General features: G+C 48.9%; 1 protein-coding gene across 2 annotated transcripts in view; it reads right to left on the bottom strand.

The window, feature by feature from the left end:
* Nucleotides 1-21837, bottom strand: part of Fbln1 (fibulin 1) — a 79222-nt gene that overhangs the window by 18893 nt on the left and 38492 nt on the right. The window contains 2 exon segments of one of the 2 annotated variants that reach the window (NM_001127547.1): nucleotides 1621-1752; nucleotides 3579-3721. In NM_001127547.1, coding sequence (NP_001121019.1) covers nucleotides 1621-1752; nucleotides 3579-3721 — 275 coding nt within the window. 2 annotated transcript variants of the gene reach the window in all.

The following is a 21837-nucleotide window of genomic DNA, read 5'->3' as shown; positions in this document are numbered from 1 at the left end:
TCTATAAATGCCAGCCAGTCAGGGCCAGTAACTCAAATGTTCAGAAAGTAACAGAGAACAAGCAAACTGGAAGTTTCTAAGGCTATAATCACAGGGACCTGGGCTGTGTCACACCAAAGCAATAGGCCACTCACTGGGCAAGCACCAGGGGGCTTTTGCAGGCCAGTGCCAGAGCACTTGTTTCTCACCCACACTTGAAGCAGGACAACACACACACACACACACACACACACACACACACACACACACACACACACAAACACCTCCCCTTGTCCATAGCTGACGGTGAGACCTCTGACGGCTGGCAACCAGGTTGCATGCCCTCTCCTTGAAATCTCAGAGAGAGGGCTGCTGAACCATTAATTGTAATTAACTAATTATCCTTGCTGCCAAACAGCGGAGGAGGAGGCCGGGGGTGGTGAGCCCCCAAATGACTCAGCCGTGTTTACAACATGCAAACCCATTTAAGAGCTTGTAAAGTTGCTATAAATGGCTCTTTGGCAACAGGAGAATAACGATTCCCTTTCTCTAGCTGCCAGTACAGCAACTGTCGGGGTTGCGGGGGAAATAGCCAGGATGGAGGTTTGGAGATCCAACAGCGCCACCTGGAGGCCAAACTACCGAAGGTTCAGCCTCTACAGCCTGAGAGTAGAATACAAGGAAAACTGATGTCCAGAGGGGAGCGGGGATTACCACTCAGTTTCTCAAATGCTTCAAAATGTTCAGAGCGTGAATCTAAGTCAGAAGTGGCAGAGACCCTCTGGGTGCAGTCCTGACCTACCGGGCACTGGTAGCATCATACTAGGACTCACCTCTGCCTAACTTCCCAGCTTAGACCACTCCAGGAGCAGTTTAGCTGAGAATAGATGTGGAAATGGCCTCTAAGGGCTTTCAAGGTGAGAAGATCATATTCAAGGTTCACAGGCAGCGACAGGGACCACAGAACCCTCTACAGAGATAGTGTGGCTCCCTGGCTTCCCTCACACCTCCCCCGTGGGTGTTCACCAGCCCTTGTCCCGGAGTCTGGCTCTTGATGAAACCAACACAGAAGGGTGCTCTGACTGTCCTTGCCTCGGCCTCCTTTTTGCTTCTGAGACACTGACTGTCCCAGGAGCAAGAAAAGCAGACTCCACACACTAAACGGGTAAACAGTGGCAGCTGGGTTCTTACCCAGTGACAGCTGGGGAGGGGTGACAAGTCGCTCGAGACTGCATGCCAAATCAAGGTTGTTAGTTGCATGGCTAGGACTAGATCTGAGGTCCTCTGAAGCTCAGTTTGTCTTCTCAAAGCATCATGGGAATAGCAGACAGACCAACTCCCACTGACCAAGGCCTACTGCCTAGCCCTGCACACTCGAAACAGCCTTCAGTTATGAGACGCAGGATCTATTCCTCCCACCTACTTTGTAAGCAGGGAGACTGAGGCTGACAGGGTTTATGAGAGAGTCAGTGGTACGGCCAGGGTAGATTCCTGCCAGATTCTTTCACACTAGGCTCCCCAGACTTGAGCAGGGGCTGCAGGCTAGGACATGGCAGCCAGGTAGAATTGGACTTAGGAAAGGACCTCTGAAGGGAGTGAGGAGGGTGTAGATGGCTCTGGGCTCCTCAGAGGGTCACTCACCCACAGTCATGCCGTCCTCATAGCGCTTGATGATATCAAAGGAGTCTCGAAGGTTCCCTTCTGTGATGTCGAAGATGATGTCAGCCTGGTTGGCAGGATACAGCGGCGTGACAGCCCTCAGAAAGATGATCTCTGCGGCAAGGGAAAGGATGGCTTGAGAACACTGTAGTGCTGGCCCAGCCCTCCCCTTCCATTTCCTCCCCTTCTCTCCTCCCCTCCCCAGAGACTTGCCCCAACACCAAACATGACTGGGATTCACTCCTAAGGCAACATCACTGAAATCAACAACTCCCCATGTGGAAGAGTAGAGTCATGGCCCTCACATCATAGCCAATCTTTAGTTTTCTCAGTAGAGAAACTGAAGCAATTTGACGATTCTTATCTGCCCTGAGGTCGTGGGTCCAGCGGCTGTGTGGGCTCAGCTGGGCAGTGGTGGCTGTGGTTCTAGATCACCTCACAGTGAAGCAGTGTAAGATACCTTAGCCTTGGAACCACCATTCACATCCCAGCCTAGATCAGGGTAAACCTGTGGAAGTTCTTTTGCTGGGCCAGTTTCTTCATCCCTAAAGTAAGGGGGGAAGCTGGCTATCTGATGCTATCTTGGCACCCCCGGTTTCCTGAGGCCAAGACATTAACAGGTGTGTTAGCTGCCCCCGATTCAGGTAACCAATTCCTATGTCAGCACAGAGTAGAACACCATAAAAATGGCTGCTTGGAGGGTGGTGGTGCGGTGGGGAGATGGCTCAGCTGTTAAGAACACTGACTGCTCTTCCATAGGTCCTAAATTCAGTTCCCAGCAACCACATGGTGGCTCACAACCATCTGTAATGGGATTTCAGCTGTCCTCTTCTGGTGTGTCTGAAGACAGCTACAGTGTATTCCTATACATAAAATAAATAAAAACAAAAATTCGCTGCTGAGAACTTAGGAAAGACGTGTGTGTAAGTTTGTTGAAACCCCACTCAACACAGGGCAAATGTGAGTGGGAATGGAGTAGGGGCTGGGGACTTCCCTAAGGACAAGGCTGGCCTTGTGGGTCTCACGAATCCCCCCCCCCCACACACACACACAGCTGTCTGCTGATCCTGCATGACTCTTTCAGTGTCAGCTCGGGGGTCATCTTGGATAACTCAGCGACACATTTTCCTGGAGAGGAAGGGTCTTTCTTAGCATGCTGTTAGTATGTTAGCTGGCACACGAACTTGCTGAATGTCTGATGATAAACTTAGTTGTGGTGGTCAGGGAAGGAAGACTCCATGCAGAAGAAAGAAGGGGACTGGGGACCAGAGAACCCACAGCTACACACCCCAAGGTGTGTCATGAGTATGTGGTTCACCGAGGAGCTTGTAACCCCAAACTGCCTCAGAAATGTGCTGTGATGGCACCGGCCATGTCCTTTGGGAAGCACACAGAATTGTCATGTTACCCTGTGGCCTCTGCTTTCAATCTGGCTGTTCCGTCCATCTGTCCCAGTCTCTGAGGTGTCTTGGCACACCAGACTCATCTATTAGGGCTTCTTAACAGGTCTCTTGGGGTGAAGCCCCAGCTCCAGGTTTAGGCACCGGCTTATCCTTCCAGCCCTGCCAATCTGTCTTAGTCTTCTGCGCCACCACCTCCAGACCTTGGCTCACCTCCAGACCTTGCCCGCTGGGATCTGCTGGCAAGTCTCTTCTCTCCTTCTCCCACTTTGGCCAATAACCTACCCACTTCCCTCAGGAAATCCTCCTCAACTCCCCAGAGTTCGGCATGGAATCGACACTGAATGCTATTGACAGAATGAGTGTCAGCCATCAGAGGGGCTGCCAAACAGGGAAAGGCTGAGCAGCCCAGGAACCCGGATGGGCAAGGTATGCATCTCACCCCGACCACATCCTACAAGGAAGGGCTCCTGCAGGACAGACTCTCTCCTCAATCAGAAGGAGGCTCGGAAGCAAGGCTCAGGACCTTGATCCACTCACCCTCCGGACGGGTGAACTCTCGGAAGGTGGGCAGGGAGATGACAGTGTGGGAGACGGTATGCACAGGGTCCCGCATGCAGGCCTCATCGGTGGGACGGCAAGACTTGATGCAGCGGACGGTGTCTGTCTTCTCTTGGCGAAAGCTGCAGAGAAACACAGCCCAGGAAGGTTGGTGGCAAAGCCAGGACGACAGCTCCCAGGGAACACCAGAAGCAGCAGGTGCCCAGAGGCAGTTCTACCAGCAGCCAACAGTGGCCTCTGTGGCCAGACAGCACTGCATGGTCCTTCATATATAATGGGGATACCATTTAGTCTAGCTGCTAATGTGCACAGTTTGGAATTTGCCAACTGCTCCAAGCGAGCATCAGTCTGCCCCTGAAGAACATGTTCACTTCTCAGTTGCTTAGCAACAATGATGGGTAGCTAGGGGTATTAGGTGCCACGGATGCCAGTGAATAAGGGTGTCAGTTCCTACATCCTGTGAGCCAACAACTGGACAGCGATCAGGGCTCATGGTGGGGTGGGGTTGAGGGTGAGAGCGGGGTTGGTGTTGGGGGGGTGGGGTTGGGGAATGTATATAAACTGCTGATCTCAGTGTCCATCACAGAGAAGTTGAGTCCATACCAAGTGACAGGAAGGAGAAGGGTAACACTTACTGTAAGTCCATGCCCATGTTCTAGGCACTGTGCTATACTGTTCTTAAAAACTGTACCATGAAATAAAGAAACAAGGTTGGAGAGAGAGCTCATCAATTAAGAGCACCGTGTTTGCTCCTTTGGACAATCCACAAGGCAGCTGGGTCACAGCTGTTTGTAATGCCAGAGCCAGGGGATCTAACACTCTCTGGCCTCTGTGGGCACTGTACACACATGGTGTACAGACATACATGCAGGTGGAACACCTATTTACATAAAATTAAATTAAAACTAAGGAGGAGGAGGATAAAGAGGAGGAAGAGGAGAAAAAGAAGAAGAGGAGGAAGAGGAAGAGGAGGAGAAAAAGAAGAGGAGGAGGAGGAAGAGGAGGTAGGTGGAAGAGAAAAAAGAGGAGGAAGAGGAAGGGAAGGAAGAAGAAGAGGAGGAAGAGGGAGAAAAGGAGGAAGAGGAAGAAAAGGAGGAAGACAAAGAGGAGGAGGAGAAGGAAGAGGAGGAAGAAGAGGAGGAGGAGGAGGAGGAGGAGGAGAAGGAGGAGGAGGGGGACAGTGTCAGGAAACAACACCCAAAGTTGTCATCTGGCCTCCACAGGACATGTGTACACATCTGCACACACACATACATGTATATGAAATAAATGAGATAAAACATATGAACAACCAGGTGATACATTTAATTCCAGCACTCAGGAGGCAGAGAAGATGGATCTCTGAGTTTTAGGCCAGCCTGGTTTACATAGTGAGTTCCAGAATGGCCAGAATTGTACAGAGAAGCCCTGTCTCTAATAACCAAACAAACAAACAAACAAAGAAGAAATAAGAACAAGACCCACAAAACAAAAAAACCCAGATATGAAAAGAATGAGAATAGTTCAAAGAGTTATTGTATGAAAAACGTCTTTATAATTATCAGCCACATCAGGGGGTTGAGGCAGAAGGGTTACAAGTTCAAGGACAGCCTGCTCTATACAGTGAAGCCCTGTCAAAAAAAAAAAAATTCACAGGAGGAAAGAAACCTCGGCCAATTGCCTGAAGCTACCTTGTGTGCACCAGATCAATACCAACCTCCTGAAACCTACAGCTAACGCTTAACCTGGGCCCACGTCAGGCCCTGCTGGGTTTCTTCATAGCTCCTTCCCACAGTGTGTACTTCTACGCCAACCCATGACTTGCCCATGAGTGAGTGATGGTTTTCTTTAAGTCCCCTTTGACTGAAGTTTCCCTCCATCCTTTTTTTCCCCACATGATCTGGTAAGGAGCCTAGTGCATTTCAGCCTCGGAGCCCCACAGTCAGGAGCTGGGTGACCGCATCCTTGTGATGTGGTCTAGAACATTCCTCTTTCCTCTGAAGGTCCCTCACGTTGGCTGCTAGATGAGACACGACACAGGCCAAGTCTGGCTGGAAGGATGGGAGAGATGGAGTGTCTCCCACCAGGTCACGTGGGTTCTGGTCTTTCTGTGATACCTACAGCAGTTGGTCCTCAGGGCCTACACCCACTGTGCTGGTTAGTTTCTGTCACAAGCTAGAAGAATTCTCAGTAGAGAAAAAGGCTCCACCAGATTGGCCTGTAGGGAAGTCCATGAGGCATTTTCTTGATAAATGATTGAAGGCTGTGGGGCCCCACCCACTATGGGAGGAGGCACCCCTGGATAAGTGCTCCTGGGTGACATAATGTTTTGTGCGTCTTGTCTGTTTGTGTTTGTTCATTTGTTTGAGACAAGTTCTATCTACATGGCCCTGGCTGTCCCTAGAACTCAGCATGCAGGCCAGGTCAGCCTTGAACTCACTGAGAGGTCCACCTGCCTTTGCCTCTTGAGTGCTGGGATTAAAGGTGTGCACCACCAGGCATGGCTGGTCTTGGGTAATATAAGAAAGTAAGCTGAGGGGGTTGGGGATTTAGCTCAGCGGTAGAGCGCTTGCCTAGGAAGCGCAAGGCCCTGGGTTCGGTCCCCAGCTCCGAAAAAAAGAACCAAAAAAAAAAAAAAAAAAAGAAAGAAAAAGAAAAAGAAAGAAAGCTGAGAAAATCACGGAGATACAGACAGACAGACAGACAGACAGACAGACAGACAGACAGACAGACAGACAGACAAGCAGCATTCCTCCATGGCCTCTGCTTCAGTTCCTGCCCCCGGGTTCCTGCCCTGACTGCCCTTCATGATGGACTATAATCTGTTAAGGTTAAATAAACCCTCTTCTCCCCAGATTTCTTTCGCTCATAGTGTTTATCACAGTGACAGAAACCCAAGCCACCACTGACTGCACCTGGAGCTGGAAGAATGCTGCTGGCCTGACACTTTGCTCTCATTCCCTGGCTGGTTTTCTGTGCAGGGAAGTGGTCTCCTATATTGTTACTGCTGTGTGGTCACCAAGAAGCATCTAGTTCAATGCTTGCTAGGTCCAATTCTACTCTGCTACTGGCCAGTGTTATGTTGGCCATTGGATATGAAATGTTCCCCTCAGGCTCACAAGTTGGAACACACCAGCTGGTGGTGCTGTTTTGAGAGGTTAAGAATCCTTTGGGAGGGGCTGGCGAGATGGTTTAGCAGTTAAGAGCACTGACTGCTCTTCCAGACGTCCTGAGTTCAATTCCCAGCAAACACATGGTGGCTCACAACCATCTGTAATGGGATCCAATGCCCTCTTCTGGTGAGTCTGAAGAGAGTGACAGTGTACTCACATACATAAAATAAATAAATCCTATTCTAAAAAAGAAAGAATCCATTGGGAGATGGGGGTCCAGAGGGAGGAAGTGGGTATTGGGTAGGGGCTTGAGATTTATGGCCTGGCCCACTTCCTGACCTCTTTTCTGAACTGCCGGGAAGTCAACCTGTCCCCTCATTTTCCCATTACAGCCAAGAGCTGCACCTGCTCCACCACACACCATGAACTGTACCCTCAAACATGAAACAAACAAAATACCCTCTCTTCCACTAAGTTGCCTCTTCTTGTTAGGGATTTAAGAAAAGTAATTAATACAGACAAGTATTTGTGTCATGAACATTAGGGTTCTCCTTCCCTCCTCAAAGGATTGTGAGGGAGGAAGGATAAAGCCAGAGTGAACTCATGATGGGATGAGGTGGTCCAAGGCCATTGCTGTCCTCCATGGAAACTCAAACCTTCCTTCCCTTCTTGGCCACAGAGAAGAAGTGGCTCTTGGGTCCCTTGTGCCTCCACAGCTCTCCAGCTATGAGGCAACACTCAGTACTCGTTACATCAAGAATGCTTTCCTGTACACTAGAGCCACTGCTCCAGTGAGGCCTGGATTTATCTGCCTGGGGTTTCTGGGAAGTAGCGATGCAGGATCATAGTCTACATAGCAACAATGCTCAGAGCAACAGGGCTGGCCACTGTTTCCAGGAACCACCAGCAGACACTCAAAATGTAAGATACAGCAGTAGGGGCTGATGACATGCCTCGGACAGTTAAAAACTTGCTGCCAAACCTGGGGACCTGAGTTTGGACCTTGGGACTTAGATGATAGAAAGAGAAAAAACAGCTTTTGCAAGTTGTCCTTTGACCCCCCCTTCTAAATAAATGCAATACTAATATTTACTAATTCAAAACAAAGTTTACAGACTTCTTATCTTCTCCAGGGTTCAGGGCATAGATTTTACTCTACATCACAAGCCTGATTCAACCAACACAGAGAATCTCGCAGCTGTCCAATTTGACTGATCCCATGTTTCATACAGAGTAGTCTCAGAATAATAGTACTAAAATGACCATTGCCAACCAACCTCTGTAAATAATTTCTCTAGAATGTTCTCCTTCTACTCAGTCTAACTAGAAATACGACTTCTGTGTAGTCTGAGCTATATGGCAATCAGTAGCATCGTCGTTGCTCAGCGTGTGCCAAGTTCATTATAGCATGCATTCTTTGTATAAAATCCCTGGCTTACATTTCCTAATTATCCTAAAGATACCACTTCATTTTTATCCAACATAAAATGTCAAAAATCTGACATGCAGGGCTGCAGAGATGGCTCAGCGGTTAAGAGTGTTAGATGCTATTCCAGAGAATCAGGTTCAGTTCCCCGGACCCATGTTGGATGACCCACAAACATCTGTAACTCTAGATCCATGGAATTCCACAACAACTTTCTTCTGGCCTACTCAGACACCCAAATGCACATGTATGCACTCACATACATAAATGAAAAATAAAAACAAATCTTTAAAAACAGCTGATACCCATGTGAATACACATTCATGTGAGCACACACACATGTACACATGTGCACAGTCACACACACATACATGCACACACACATACACACACACATACACACACACATACACACTTTGGAGCTCTTCAAAAGGACTTGCTTGTCCAAGAATTTGCTTGAGTCCATGAGTGAACTAGATGGAGGATTTCTGTGTCTAGAAAGATTTGCTTACTGCTTTATTTAAAAAAAAAAAACAGTGGAAAAAAAAGAAAAACCTTATTTCCACATCTAGATGGAGTTAGAAGTTGGAATCTATAGAATTAGATACCTAAAAACAGGAAGAGATAAAAGGTCCTGAGTTGAGATCGCACTTATCCAAGAGAAGAAATGTTTAAGTCAGAAACGCAGAACTACAGATCCTGACCTTGGAACTTGATGGGTGAAAATTGCTGAGACAGCAAGACTCATTAGCTGATGTCATTCAAATGGCTGATTCTCACACAGGTCCCTCATGGCTTGTGAAAATAATACATATAGGGGCTGGAGAGATGGCTCAGGGGTTAAGAGCAGTGACTGCTCTTCCAGAGGTCCTGAGTTCTATTCCCAGCACCCACATGGCGACTCACAACCATCTGTAATGGGATTCGATGCCCTCCTCTGGTGTGTCTGAAGGGATCAACAGTGTACTCACATACATTAAATAAATAAATCATTAAAAAAAAGAAAATAATATATAAACATGAAGACTCCAAACTCCTGGTTCTCTGAAGCCAATCGCCTTAACCTAATCTCCAGTAGTTTATTTAATTTTTTTTTAATTTTAATTTTGTGTGTATGGGCATTTTGCCTGCATATATGTCTATACACCATGTTCATGCAGTACCCACCAAAGCCAGAAGAGGGCCCCTGGGACTGTAGTTACAGACAGCTATTAGCCTCTGTATAACTCTTAAGAATCAAACCTGGTTCCTTTTTGAAGTACAGCTAGTGAGTGAGCCATCTCTCCAAACCCCCTCATAGATTAAAAAATAAACAAATGCGGGTTGGGGATATAGCTCAGTGGTAGAGCGCTTGCCTAGGAAGCGCAAGGCCCTGGGTTCGGTCCCCAGCTCCGAAAAAAAAGAACAAAAAAAAAAAATAAACAAATGCAACAAAAAAATCCCCAATAGTTATTTAAATAAATGAGCAACAACAAAATTCCACGCAGGGACCCACGTTCAAGTACTTGTAGCCCAGGCACAGATAGAGAAAACCCAAGTATGGAGGTGACTTAGCAGGTTTGGAGTGCAAGTGTGCCCTCTGGTGGCTGAGTGAACTCTTGTTAGCTCTGCCCTGTCTAAGCTGCAGGACTGACCAATGGGATAAGGCCAACTCCAAGGGGGTATGACCCTCATCAGTTGATTGATGGGTTTAAGTCACCACTCTTCGCCCCACCCTCTTCTAGCCAGTTCTTCCATTTGAACAACCTAATGATGCTGTTTCCCTGTTTAAGGGTGGATGCTACTTGATTACTAAAAAAATGGCTTTGGTGCATTCTCTCTGGGCGAGCTAGAATGGCCACGTGACAATGAGAGAGGTGTACATTACTGCCTCATGGCTGGGAGCAAATACCAACAAGAAGTAACTTGAGGGAAGGTGGGTATATTTGGGGCCACAGTCTGAGGCTACAGCCCATCAAGGTGGGGCAGGTATAGCAATAGGAGTGGCTCCCAGATGTGGACACAGGCGCTAAGGCTGCTGGTACACACCTGGGTAGATCAGAAAAGAGAAAGGAATGCTGGACCTCTGCTGCCTTTCTTCTGTCCTACTTCCGACCCCACCCACAGGGTGGGGCTTCCTTCTCAGTTACGCCTCTCACGTGGTCCCAGAGACCTCATTAATGCTAGAGGTGTTTTCTTAATTCAATCAAAGTGGTACTCAAAATTAACCATCACAGGGTGACGTACATTTTTTCCTTAGGTATCCATAGGTGCCCCCCACCCCAATAATTTTACAAGACTGTCTTTGTGTTGGTTGTTCTGAGGTAATCTTCCTACAGGGAATTTCAAAGTTTATTTTTAATTTGTGTGGCTTTTTTCCCCTCCCTTCAGTTATCACTTACAGTGCTGACTCCCCCCTCACCACGTGTTTGGGGTTACCAGAAACATTCTTTTAAGGACCAAGGATTCACAGATGCCTATTGTCTACATGTTGGACCTTCTTCAGAGTTCCCTGTTCTCTGCATGCTGGATCTGCTCTGCATACTGTCAAAGATGTCTGTTCTCTGTGGGCTGGACTTGCTTTGAAGACCTTGAGCATTTGTTACTTTTCCTTGAGACTTTCCTCTTGTTGTGCTTTGCTTCTTTGTTACTGTGGTATAACATTATGACCCAAAGTGACTTGGGCGGAGCAAGTTAACTCAAGGCAGGAACCTGCTGGATGCTATTTGCTGGTTCACTCACAGGCTCATGCTCAGCCATCTTTCTTATACAGCTAATGACCACCTGCCTAGGGAATAGTGCTGCCCACAGTGGGCTAGGTCCTCCTTTATCACAGACTAACCTGATAAGGACAATTACTCAACTGAAACTTTTTTCCCAGTGATTCTAGACTGTGTCAAGTTGACAGTGCTAACCGGGGCATTTATGATCTTTCTCTTTTTATTTAAGTTTTTCCTTTTCTAACTTGTTTGTCCTTAGTGTTTTGACTCTTTTGTTCCATTTCTTATCACTTATTTTTCTTAAGTAATTTATTTAACATTAAAAATATACTGACTATCCTGTTACGTTTTAAATTCTAATTCATATTTTTCTTCCACGTTCTGGTCTCTCAGTCTCACAAATGCATGATGGGTTTGCACCATTGCAAGTTGCTGAATATTAAGAGTTGTGACTTTCTTCCCCCCCACCCCCCCAGAGCTGGGGACTGAACCTAGGGCCTTTCGCTCACTAGGCAAGCGCTCTACCGCTAAGCTAAATCCCCAACCCCAAGAGTTGTGACTTTCAAACGTACTTCCCGTACCTGAGGGACGTACTGGCTCCTAGTCTTTGTTCTTATAATAATTGTATGCACTGATTTTTCTAAAGCTGCCACAAGGATACCACAGATAGTCTTTAAGCAGCGGGCGTGCACTGTCTCACAGGGATGGAGGCTGAGAGCCCATGCTCAACATTGGTGAGGTTGGTTTCTTCCAGGGCCTCTGTCTTTGGCTTGTAGGAGTCACTGTGTCTTCATGTGTACTCTCATAGGGTCCTCTCCATAGAAGGACTTGGGTATAATGAATTAGGGCCCACTCAGGTGGCTTTGCATTTACCTCATTTAAAAATTTAAAGGCACCCGTCTACATTGAAAGTCACTGAGGTTAGAACTTCGGTGTGTGAAAATTGATGACACTATGGCATTATCCCTTCAAAGACATGTCAAAGTGCCAGCCCTTAGTATCTCAGAAAACAGCCTTATTTGGGAACAGGGTCATTGCAGATGTAATAAGGTAAGATTAAGTCACAGCAGCAGCAGGTGGGGCCCCAATCCAGGAAGATATTAGTCCTCTTAAAGAGAGGCCCTTGACAAGACTGATAGCCAGTGCTGCTTGATAGCACAGGAAGAGCTGGAGTGACGTTACTATAAGCCAAGGAATGCCAGAGGTGGCAAGCAAGCCACCAGAGACTGCAGAGCCATTCCCTTCCAGGCAGAGAATGCCCCAGGTCAGATGGAGCAGAGAGTGGCAAACACATAATGGGAGATAATAAGCCTACTACGCAGGGCCACCTAGTTCACAGTCCTCTGCTACAGAACCTAGTAGATGGATTCTCACACTGATGCCTTTTGGATGCTCCTTTCTCTGAGGAGTTCATTTCCCTGGCATTTACAGTCAGTATAGCTCATGGCTGCCTTCATGACCTCCTAGAGCCCCCTAGTCTGTTGCCTCTGGGCTGCCCTCTCTAATGTGCCTCTAATGGTCTGGGACCTTCCTCTTCCACAGTGTCTGTTGTCACTGTTGATCTATTGTTTCTACAAGCTGTCCCTAGAGTGACCCTGACACCAAGGAAAGTCTTGACATTGCAGTCCCCACATTGAAGGCTGAGCTGCTCCCACCTAACACAGCCCCATCATGGGCTCCCACACGCCTTGGCTACTGGGTGTGAGGAGGATCCCAGTGCCCGAGCTCCCCACATTAGTCTGCTGCTCTTTCCTGGGGTGCCCTGGGGCTGTTTGGGATTCTCCAACATGCAGAGCGAGGTCCTAACTTGTAGCTGGGAGGTTTGGGGAGCCCCTGTGTTGCTTCATTAAGTAGTAAATAGTTCCCATGGATTTGTAATCTTCCTGCTCAGATCCAGGCAGCTTCAAAGACTCTGCCTGCATCTGTCAGGCTGCCCATTCCACACACACTTCTGCACTTTAAATGTCCCTTCACTTTTTATTATATGCGGTACGGCTGTTTTGTGTGCACATATGCATGTGAACTACATGCCCACTTATTTAATGAGCTGTTTCTTCAGGCCAAACAGCCCAAAGATGCCAAAACCAACCACAGAGACTACTCCTTCATTCCGAAGCCCACGGCTTAGCAGGTGGAACAAACAAGTTAACAATTTTAAGATACCAGGTACATGTTCTAAGGGATGCCTGGGGCCAGAGAGTGCTAACTAAACAAGAAAGGCTTCACTGAGGAGATGGTCTTTGACCTGAGTCTATAGGAAGAATGGCAGTTTGCAGAAAGAGGGCAAGGCTCAGACTGAGGCCAGGAGCTTTCCTAATCAGGGATCGGCAGGGAAGGCACAAGCTGCCCTATGGGCCAGGATACCAGCAAAGGTAACGAGGAGGGCTGTGGAAGCTACAGCTGAGAGGGTAACCGGGGGACCAGATCACACTAGAAACAGATAACAGGCAACTCAAAGACAACTTGACCCCCACCTATCAGAGCAAGGTCTGAGTGACAGAGCTTCTGGTTCTGCTAAGAGCCAGCACCAGCAGTCAGAACCACTGAAAGACAGAAAGCCTAAGTCAGTGTGGTGGTCTAAGTGAAAATGGCCCCCACAGGCTCAAAGGAGTGGCACTATTAGGAGGTGTGGACTTGCTGGAGTAGGTGTGGAGGAAGTGTGTCACTGAGGGTGGGCTGTGAGGTTTCAGAAGCTCAAGTCAAGACTGCGGAGCTAGATGTAGAACTCTCAGCTACCTCTGAAGCACTGTCTGCCTGCACACCACCAGACTCCTGCCATGATGATAATGGACTTATCTCTCGGAACTGTAAACCAGCCCCAATTAAATGCTTTCCTTTATAAGAATTGTAGTGGTCGTGGCGTCTCTTCACAGCATAGAAGCCCTAAGACAGCCAATATTGGCATGATCTCCACTTTCTCAGTGGACAGGGACACAGTACCTGCTGCGTGTCAGGAACCTTACCAGGAGAACAGGACAGTTGCAGAATAAAACAGATCTAGTCCCTGCCTTTGTAGAGTCTTCTAGGTGGTGAGAAAGAAATGCAAACAACAGAAGCCAATGGGACTTTCAGGCTGTTCTAAGCACCATAGAGTGTTTGTTATAAACAAGAGAGACAGAGAGAGCACAGACGGGGGTGTTGGGCAAAGTTCCTGGAACAGGAAGTGAGCATCCCCCAAGGCTTCCTGTATTGACATTCAATTCTTTTTTTTTTTTTTTTTTGGTTCTTTTTTCCGGAGCTGGGGACCGAACCCAGGGCCTTGCGCTTCCTAGGCAAGCGCTCTACCACTGAGCCAAATCCCCAACCCCAACATTCAATTCTTACTGAGGTATTAGGAGAGTGGACACTCACTGCAACTATAATATCTAGAGATGGGATGTGAGGAAGGCAGCTGGGATGAGACGCCCATTATGGTGGAGCCCCACAACTGAATTCTGAAGGCCGTATAAGACAGCAGACATAAGTGCTTATGCGTGCTCCGTCTTGCTCCATGTGGCATCCCGAGTGCCATCAGGACTCTACCAGCCAGAAGGGCCACCTTCAAGAGTAGACTCTTGGCCCTGTATCTCCTTAGCTAGAAGCCAAATGAGAATCTAAACAAACCTCTTGTCTTCAGGAAGCCACCCAGTCTCTGGTATTTTGTTATCTGAATAAAAAGTGTGGGTTAATGCAGTCTGAAGACAAAAGCCCACGTAGGCTGAGATTTAACCAGCTTCCGGGCTAAGGTATAGATTGTGTCATTATGGCTTAGAGGAAGTGTGGAAGGGGAGAGGAATTTAACGTCAGGCTGGACTATCACCCTAAGGTAAAGGTGTGCCCACCCTTGAAAATCTCATTGAGATTTTCCCGTGGTTCAATGGTTGAGAGCACCGGCTGCTTTTGCAGAGGACCTGGGCTTAGTGCCTAGCACTTACACGAAGACTCCCAAGGTCTAAAACTCCAATTCCAGGGGATCTGACACCCTCTTCTGGCTTCCACCGGTCATGCATTCATATAAAACACTCATACACATAAAATAGATATTTAAAAAAAAAAGATAGATTAGGGACCACAACTATATGCAACAGACGCCATGAAGAATCTTAGGCCAATTCTTCAAAAGGCTCCAGCTTCTGAGCCGAGAATGAACTGTGGAGCCAGTCGCATTGATGCCAGATCAGCAGCTGGGTTGGCTGGACTTGTGATGGAGACAGAGGTACGAGGCTCAGGGCTCACAGTGGAGGGACTGTGACAGAAGGGATGAGCTATGGAGCTGGGGAACATAGACCGCCTGTGTGATCTTGTGCAAATCACACCCTCTCTGAGTATCCACAAAGACCGTACACACTGGAGGTGCATACCAAACACCCGTTAGACACTTTATGGTTCCGGCAAGCACCACAACAGTGCCAGCCTTTACCGCCTGGTGGCACAGCAGTGGAGGGGTCAGTAGAGGTCAAGAGCTTTATCAAAGATCAACTGTGTTCAGTGTTTGCCCAGAACAGATTAGTTACACACCCAGTCCTGGTGATCCTACATGTGACCCCCCACTGGCCAAAAGGCCTATTATCCCAGGCTAGCTTGGCTCCAAGAGACTGAGTCATGAGAGCCAAGCCCTTCTCTTTCTTGGGGAGGTGTTTCTATATTGGAAAGGTGAAAGAGACAGAGCTTGGGCATCTCTGAGAGCGAGGCTCCTTTCTCAGCCATCACAACTACTCCTTAGAGTTTACGCAACAGGAAGAGATCGTTCCTAGGTGTAGACCCAGCCCAGCCTCATTCTTCCTTAGCCCAATAATGAACCCTGCTGCTGTGCTTCTCAGGGGCTGAGACCATATGAAAGCTATTCCCCCAGTCACCTGATAGGGAAACCAATTCTGGAAGGGGCTCGGCTTACCCCAGGAGAGAGAAAGCAGAGAGAGGACCCCCGCCCACAGCAAATAAAACCAAGGCACAAGAGGCATGCTCTTGGGATGGCTGCTGCGAGTTTATTAGAACCCCGAGGGTGGGAAAGCAACAAGAGGGAGTGCCCAGGACCCAAGCAAGCACTCAGAGCTCTGCAAACACGAAAATATAAAGCTTGGCCACAAAGGAGCTGACTGTGCCGTGGCGATAAAGATCCATCGTGACGGTCAGGAGCAAGTCCCTGGGCTCAGGGATGGGCCTGGTGAGGGCCACCACCCCACTGTGGTGGCTCACCTTTCGGGTGGTGAAAAAGCCCTCCTCATTGCCAGCGGTGATGGCCAGCTGCATGCTGTCCCCAGGGACAGCACTGGAAGGGCCCATGCGGAAAACCACCGCGGGCACTTGGATGTTGGTGGGGAAAGAGAGGTGGTAGTAGGTTATTCTCAGAGGCAGCCTGGGGCACTCCTGGTTCTCATGGCAAGGCAAGCGCTCACAGCGGCTGAAAGACAAGTGGACAGAGAGACAGGAAGAGGGTTAGCGCCACCTCAGCAAGCAGAGAAACAACAGAGTGTGGGCAAGCACAGCTCACTGGGCAGGCGGGGTCTCCTGCCACCCCTCTGACTGATGCAGCCAGCACAAAGAGCACCCTCACTCACCTGGGGGAGGTGTCGAAGACCTCCAGGCCGCAGACTCAGGTATAGCCTCTTCTAACACCCTCTAGGGGTAATAGTGGCCAGGGTCAAGCCATACCCAGGGGGAGATATGCTCCCTTCTTGAGCAGAGAGGTAGCTACCCTGGGCACACTCATACTTAGCAAGAGCCTTACCCAGACAGTGGCCAAAGCCACAAAGAGCTCCTGGGTGGGTCTCAGAGACGACCCAGAAATCATCATGACGGTTGGCATTTACTACATGTGGGGTTAATCCCTCATACATTCATTAATGTCATCACAACCAGTGTTCAAGATGGCGGCTTGAGTGTCAGATGAGGAAGCAAGTTCAGAGAAAGTCACATGTGAGGGAAGAAGCCAAGTCTATGCTCAGGGATGAGATCCGCTCTCCAGCCCTGTGATTCAGTTTTAGACACTTGGTCCAGTTCTCTGCTTCTATACACAGAGACTGAGTGTGGCCCAGAATGGAGATAACACCAGGTTCTAATACCCTGTGACAAGACAGAACTTCCTGTGTGGACGGAGACAGGCCTAACTTTCTGTGTGATGGAGATGAAGACAGGTTCTCACTTCCTGTGACAGACTCTAACTTCCTGTATGTGGTATTGATGAAAGACAGGTCTTAATTTCTTGTGTGTTAGAGAGCGACAGGCTCTCACTTCCTGTAACAGAATGGAGAATGTACTAACTTCCTGTCACAGGAACTGACTTCCTCTGACAGGGTGAGAATAAGTTCTCTCAGTACCGTCTAATTACAGCCTCTAACATCCTGCAACAGGATGGCGACAGTACATTCTTGTGACAGAATGTTGACAGGCAAGTGAGGAGACTTGCGTTCTAGTCCTGAACACCAGGACCAGCACATGCTGGAGGCAGAATGACATGAACTTAAGAAGCAGAGCCAAGATGGCCAGCCCCATAGGACTTGACCAAGCCCCCCTCAGGTAGGTCTGCCATTCTGATTGAGTTTGGATTTTCCGGTTACGGAGTCACTCACGGTCTTGCATGGCTTTTTAAGTCTCCATGTCGTATCCTGGATTTACTTCACATTTGACACTTCTTGTGCATGGTGTTTCTGTTTGCATGTTACTGGATGCTTACCAGAGCTGCTAGGAAGCCTCTCACTTGACTAGTTAACAATCTGTCTCTAAGCAAAGAGAAGTCCTTCAAGTAAGATCCAGGGCACCAATGACCGGAGAGAATCACGCCCACTGAAGAAGGAATCTGTTGCAGAAAGCCCAGAGCTGGTAGTAGGGAATAAGGTGGGCATCATGGGCATTGCTGAAAGGCAGCTGTCCCTAGGGATGCCCCTTGAATACCAGGTCAAATGGGGGCGCTCCACATGCCAGAGAGAGCTCTTTATCAAGGAAGGGCCTTTGATGACTGGGAGAAGGGAGAGCCATGAGAGCCAGGCAGGCAGCTGGGGTCCATGCACTGTGTCCCTCTGGGGCGTCAATGGCAGTAAGCAGCACGTTTGGGTTTCAAAGATGGCCTATTTCCCCTCTCTCACACACACACACCCAGACACACAGAAATACACATACCATATACACTCACATATACAAACACACAGAGATGCACACACCATACACACCACACACACAGATGTACAGACACACAGACATACCACACGCACACATGCAGACACATATAACACACACACACACACTCACACACACACCCAACCCCCCCCCACACGCATGCACGCACGCACGCACTCACACAAACTGCTTTGGGAGGAATCTGAATGGATCTGGCCAGTAGGTGGCGCTAGAGTCTTCCTCCTGAAATTGGGCTTTCCTGCTTGACCTGTGGGGCCCTCTACTGACCAAAGTCTAGTCTTGCGTTGCCACAGTTGCACAGCAAATGTGAAGGGAAGGAATGTGAGACACACATGATCCAGCTTCTGTAACTGTCATATCCCAGAACATGACAGAAACGACACTGCCATCCATCTGAGCACCAAAGCCCTCCCTGGAAGAGGTGCCTGGGCTGGCTCTTTTTAGACCACCCATTTCCCAGGTGAGGCCGTGGCTCCTTCGCTTTCTCTCCAGTGCCAGCACACTTTGTAAACAGTCACTGTACAGGCAGACTTGGTCCTTGAGTTCCCTTCTCTGCCCCAAATTTATTGAAACATCCTAGAAATCAGTCAAGTGGTGGCTTTTAGTCTCAGCACTTGGGAGGCAGAGGCAGGAGGATCTTTGTGAGTTCCAGGCCAGCCTGGTCTATAGAGCAAATTCTAGGACAGCCGGAACTACACAGGGAATCCCTGTCTTGAAAAATGAGGGGGGTGGGGAGGGGGGAGGGGAGGAGAAGAGGAAAAGAGAAGGAGGGAGGGAAAGGAGGAAGGAAGGGGAAGGGAGGGGAGGGGAAGGGAGAAGGAAGGGGAAGGGAGGGGAGAAAAGAGGAAACATCCTAGAAACTACAATCACTGTGTGTAGCAATCTACTGGTCAGACTAGGGACAGCAATAAAACCTGTTAGCTGAATCACCCTGACTGGGAGGGTGGGGGTGGCAGTCACTACTGAATCTATTACAGAGTAGGGCCCAGGGCGTGGGGAGGGGGAGGCTAGACCTCAGACCAGCTCAGCATGAGGAGCAGGCTCACAGCTTCCACACACATTCCCCCTCATCTACACATTACAACACCATGTGCCCCAGTTCTCAACTTCCGCATCTTTGATTACTGCAGCCCAAGTTCTCTGAAAATGATCAGAAGCCACTACAGAAGAGAGACAAAACCTCAGAGGAAGGCCGCAGGGCCACCGCTGTGACCATCAGTCCCATTTGTCATTCCTGAGAGAGGCTGGGGACCTGGCCAAATCCCTCTTGAGCTCTGTGACCATAGCTTTTTACTCAAGCTACTTTCCTAAGACACAGGATCCAAAGCTACCCAGCTTCATGACACCTTTACAACCACACTCCATCGGAGAGGCTCCATCGGCAGGAAAAAGATGTATCCAGTCCGGTCGAATGGTAGAGACAGCGTTGAACACAGGAGTAGCCAGCACTCAGAGGTCAGGACCTTGGCGTGTCCATGAGACTCACTTGTGGTGGTCCTAGCTTGCTTCGTCAGGGTCCTGGGTAGCCAGGAACCGCATAGGAGAGAAGGGAGCTGCATAAAGTAGGTCTGAGGCGGGGCTGGGGATTTAGCTCAGTGGTAGAGCGCTTACCTAGGAAGTGCAAGGCCCTGGGTTCGGTCCCCAGCTCCGGAAAAAAGAACCAAAAAAAAAAAAAAAAAAAAAAGTAGGTCTGAGGCAGAGAGAGAGAGAGACAGAGAGAGAGACAGAGACTGAGATAGAAAGACAGAGACAGAAAGACAGAAATAGAAAGACAGAGAGACAGAGAGAGACAGAGAGACAGAGAGAGAAACAGAGGGTAGAAGTACAGACTGATTCTCACATCTTACTTATTAAAGTTCCAAAACAAGCTACCCTTGTAGAGTAGGAACTTCAGTGACCGTCTGACTCCTCTGTATATACACGTATGCAATGTTTGTGTGCATAGATACACATGGAACGTGTCTGGATACATCTGTGCGGAGACCCAAGGTTGCCATCTGATGTCTTCTTTGATCTCTGACGCATATAACCAGGCAGGGCACCTCACTGGAACTTGGAGGGTGACAATTTGCTAGTCTAACCAGCCAGCTTATGTGGGGGGATCCACTGTCTCCATGCTGAGATTACGGGTGAGCTGCTGTGCACTTTTACATGGGTGCTAGGGACCCAGACTCCAGTCTTCATACTTGTACAGCAAGCTCTTCACCTGCTGAGCCATTTCCTCAGCCCAGTTCATTTTGTATCTTTTGAGACGGGTCTCATGTAGCCCCAGCTGACCCTGAACTCCTGATCTTCCTGCCTCTACCTCACCAATGCTGAGATTACAAACATAACAATGTAACATCCGGTTTATATCGTCTACTGGTCTCCTTTCTATAAAGATCAGGGGATCTAGATTCTTCAGTTTCCAATGAGGAGAAGAGGGAGTTGTACAATAGAAGCCTCTCGTCCAAGGTGTGTAAGGAGGTGAGTCTCTTCTAAAGATCGCCACTCCCTAGCGGGGGTGAACAACGGGTGAAACTTTCCCACTGGGGACTCAGATCCCAGCCCCACTTCCTCCACCCAACACTGGTCCTGCAACTGTTCTACAAGTGAAGAGGGACTATCAAAGGAGAAAGCCGTAACCAGAGAGACTCCTTTACAGCTGTGATCAGGAAGCCATAACCACGAGCCCTTCAAGTGCCATAGCAGGTTTGCCCCATCTGAGAGCTGAGAGAGTCTTAGATGTAGCCCCGTTAGATATAACCAGAAGAACAGAACTGACAACGTCACTCAAAAGGAATTCTGTCCTCTTGGACATGTGTACCTTGGGGAAAAGAACAATGGCTCACCACCCTTATCTTTACCACATCTCAATGCGCTGACTGGGCCAGCACTCAGCCAGGCTTGCCGTCCCTGATTATCAGGACCTGACCAAGCAGGTAAGCTTGGTACCACTTTATCTAGGTGGCCCAAAGCTGACCCAAGGCCACAGCACTTGGAAAGGCAGGAAGTCCAGCATTTCTACATCAAAGCCCAAGCTCTCCAATCTTCACACTGCCTCCCAGATCTATGTGCCATAACCACCAAGGACCCAGCTTCCCTTGACCCCTCAGTACCCGGGGGATGAATGTGTCTTAGAATGTCTGCCCCTCTCCACTGGGCAGAACCTATATAACAGAAAAAGAGGCTGTGCCCCACAATCAGGGGTCACTCTCAGGGACCCCTGCAGACCACCCCAATATCCCCTCTTACAGCTAAGGACAAGAAACCCAGGAATCTGAAACCCAAGTTAGCCTGACTTCACAACTGCGATCTTTCCAGAATGTCAGTCACAGCCTCTCCCTAAGGCTTGGTCCTTACTTGGAAGAAAAGCACTCCCAAGGAGGCTCACTTGGACCTCCCCCAAATCCTTACTACATAGGGCTCCACCTCCCCACCCCCACTCTCCACCATAGCCTCTGTTGAGGCTCTTGGTGACACACAGACAAGGACAGAAAGTATCACTGATAGAAAGCCATCTTCCCAGGGTTGAAGCATCAGTCTGTGACCCCCTCAGCCCTGTGTCCACATCTGGCCTGTTTTTATGGTGAACACAGAAGCAGTGGGACAGGAAGGCTGAGACCTGGCATGCTAACCCCACCCTGGAAGGAAATGCACCCCAGGTATCCCAAGAACACTCTATATTTCAGAGTGTGCAGCTTCCCAATCCCCCCATTGCACAATTCAGCTCCCAATGACCTTAATTCAAACCTGGCCAATACCATCCTACTTGCCCACCTGTCTCCACCAGGCTGGCCTCTCTCCATTCTCGTAGCATCCTCCCTCTGTTCGCTGTCTGACATGTGCTCCTAGAAGCTAGCCCAAGGGGTAGGGCATCCATGGGCTAATGTTCATCCAGGAGCCTGTATACAGTCAGCCCGCCAGCA

The sequence above is a fragment of the Rattus norvegicus genome, chromosome 7 (genome assembly GCF_021556685.1).
Source record: "Rattus norvegicus strain SHRSP/BbbUtx chromosome 7, alternate assembly SHRSP_T2T, whole genome shotgun sequence".
Lineage (NCBI taxonomy): Eukaryota > Metazoa > Chordata > Mammalia > Rodentia > Muridae > Rattus > Rattus norvegicus.
Note: the sequence above shows the minus strand (reverse complement) of the source record. Positions and strands in the feature narration are given on the sequence as shown.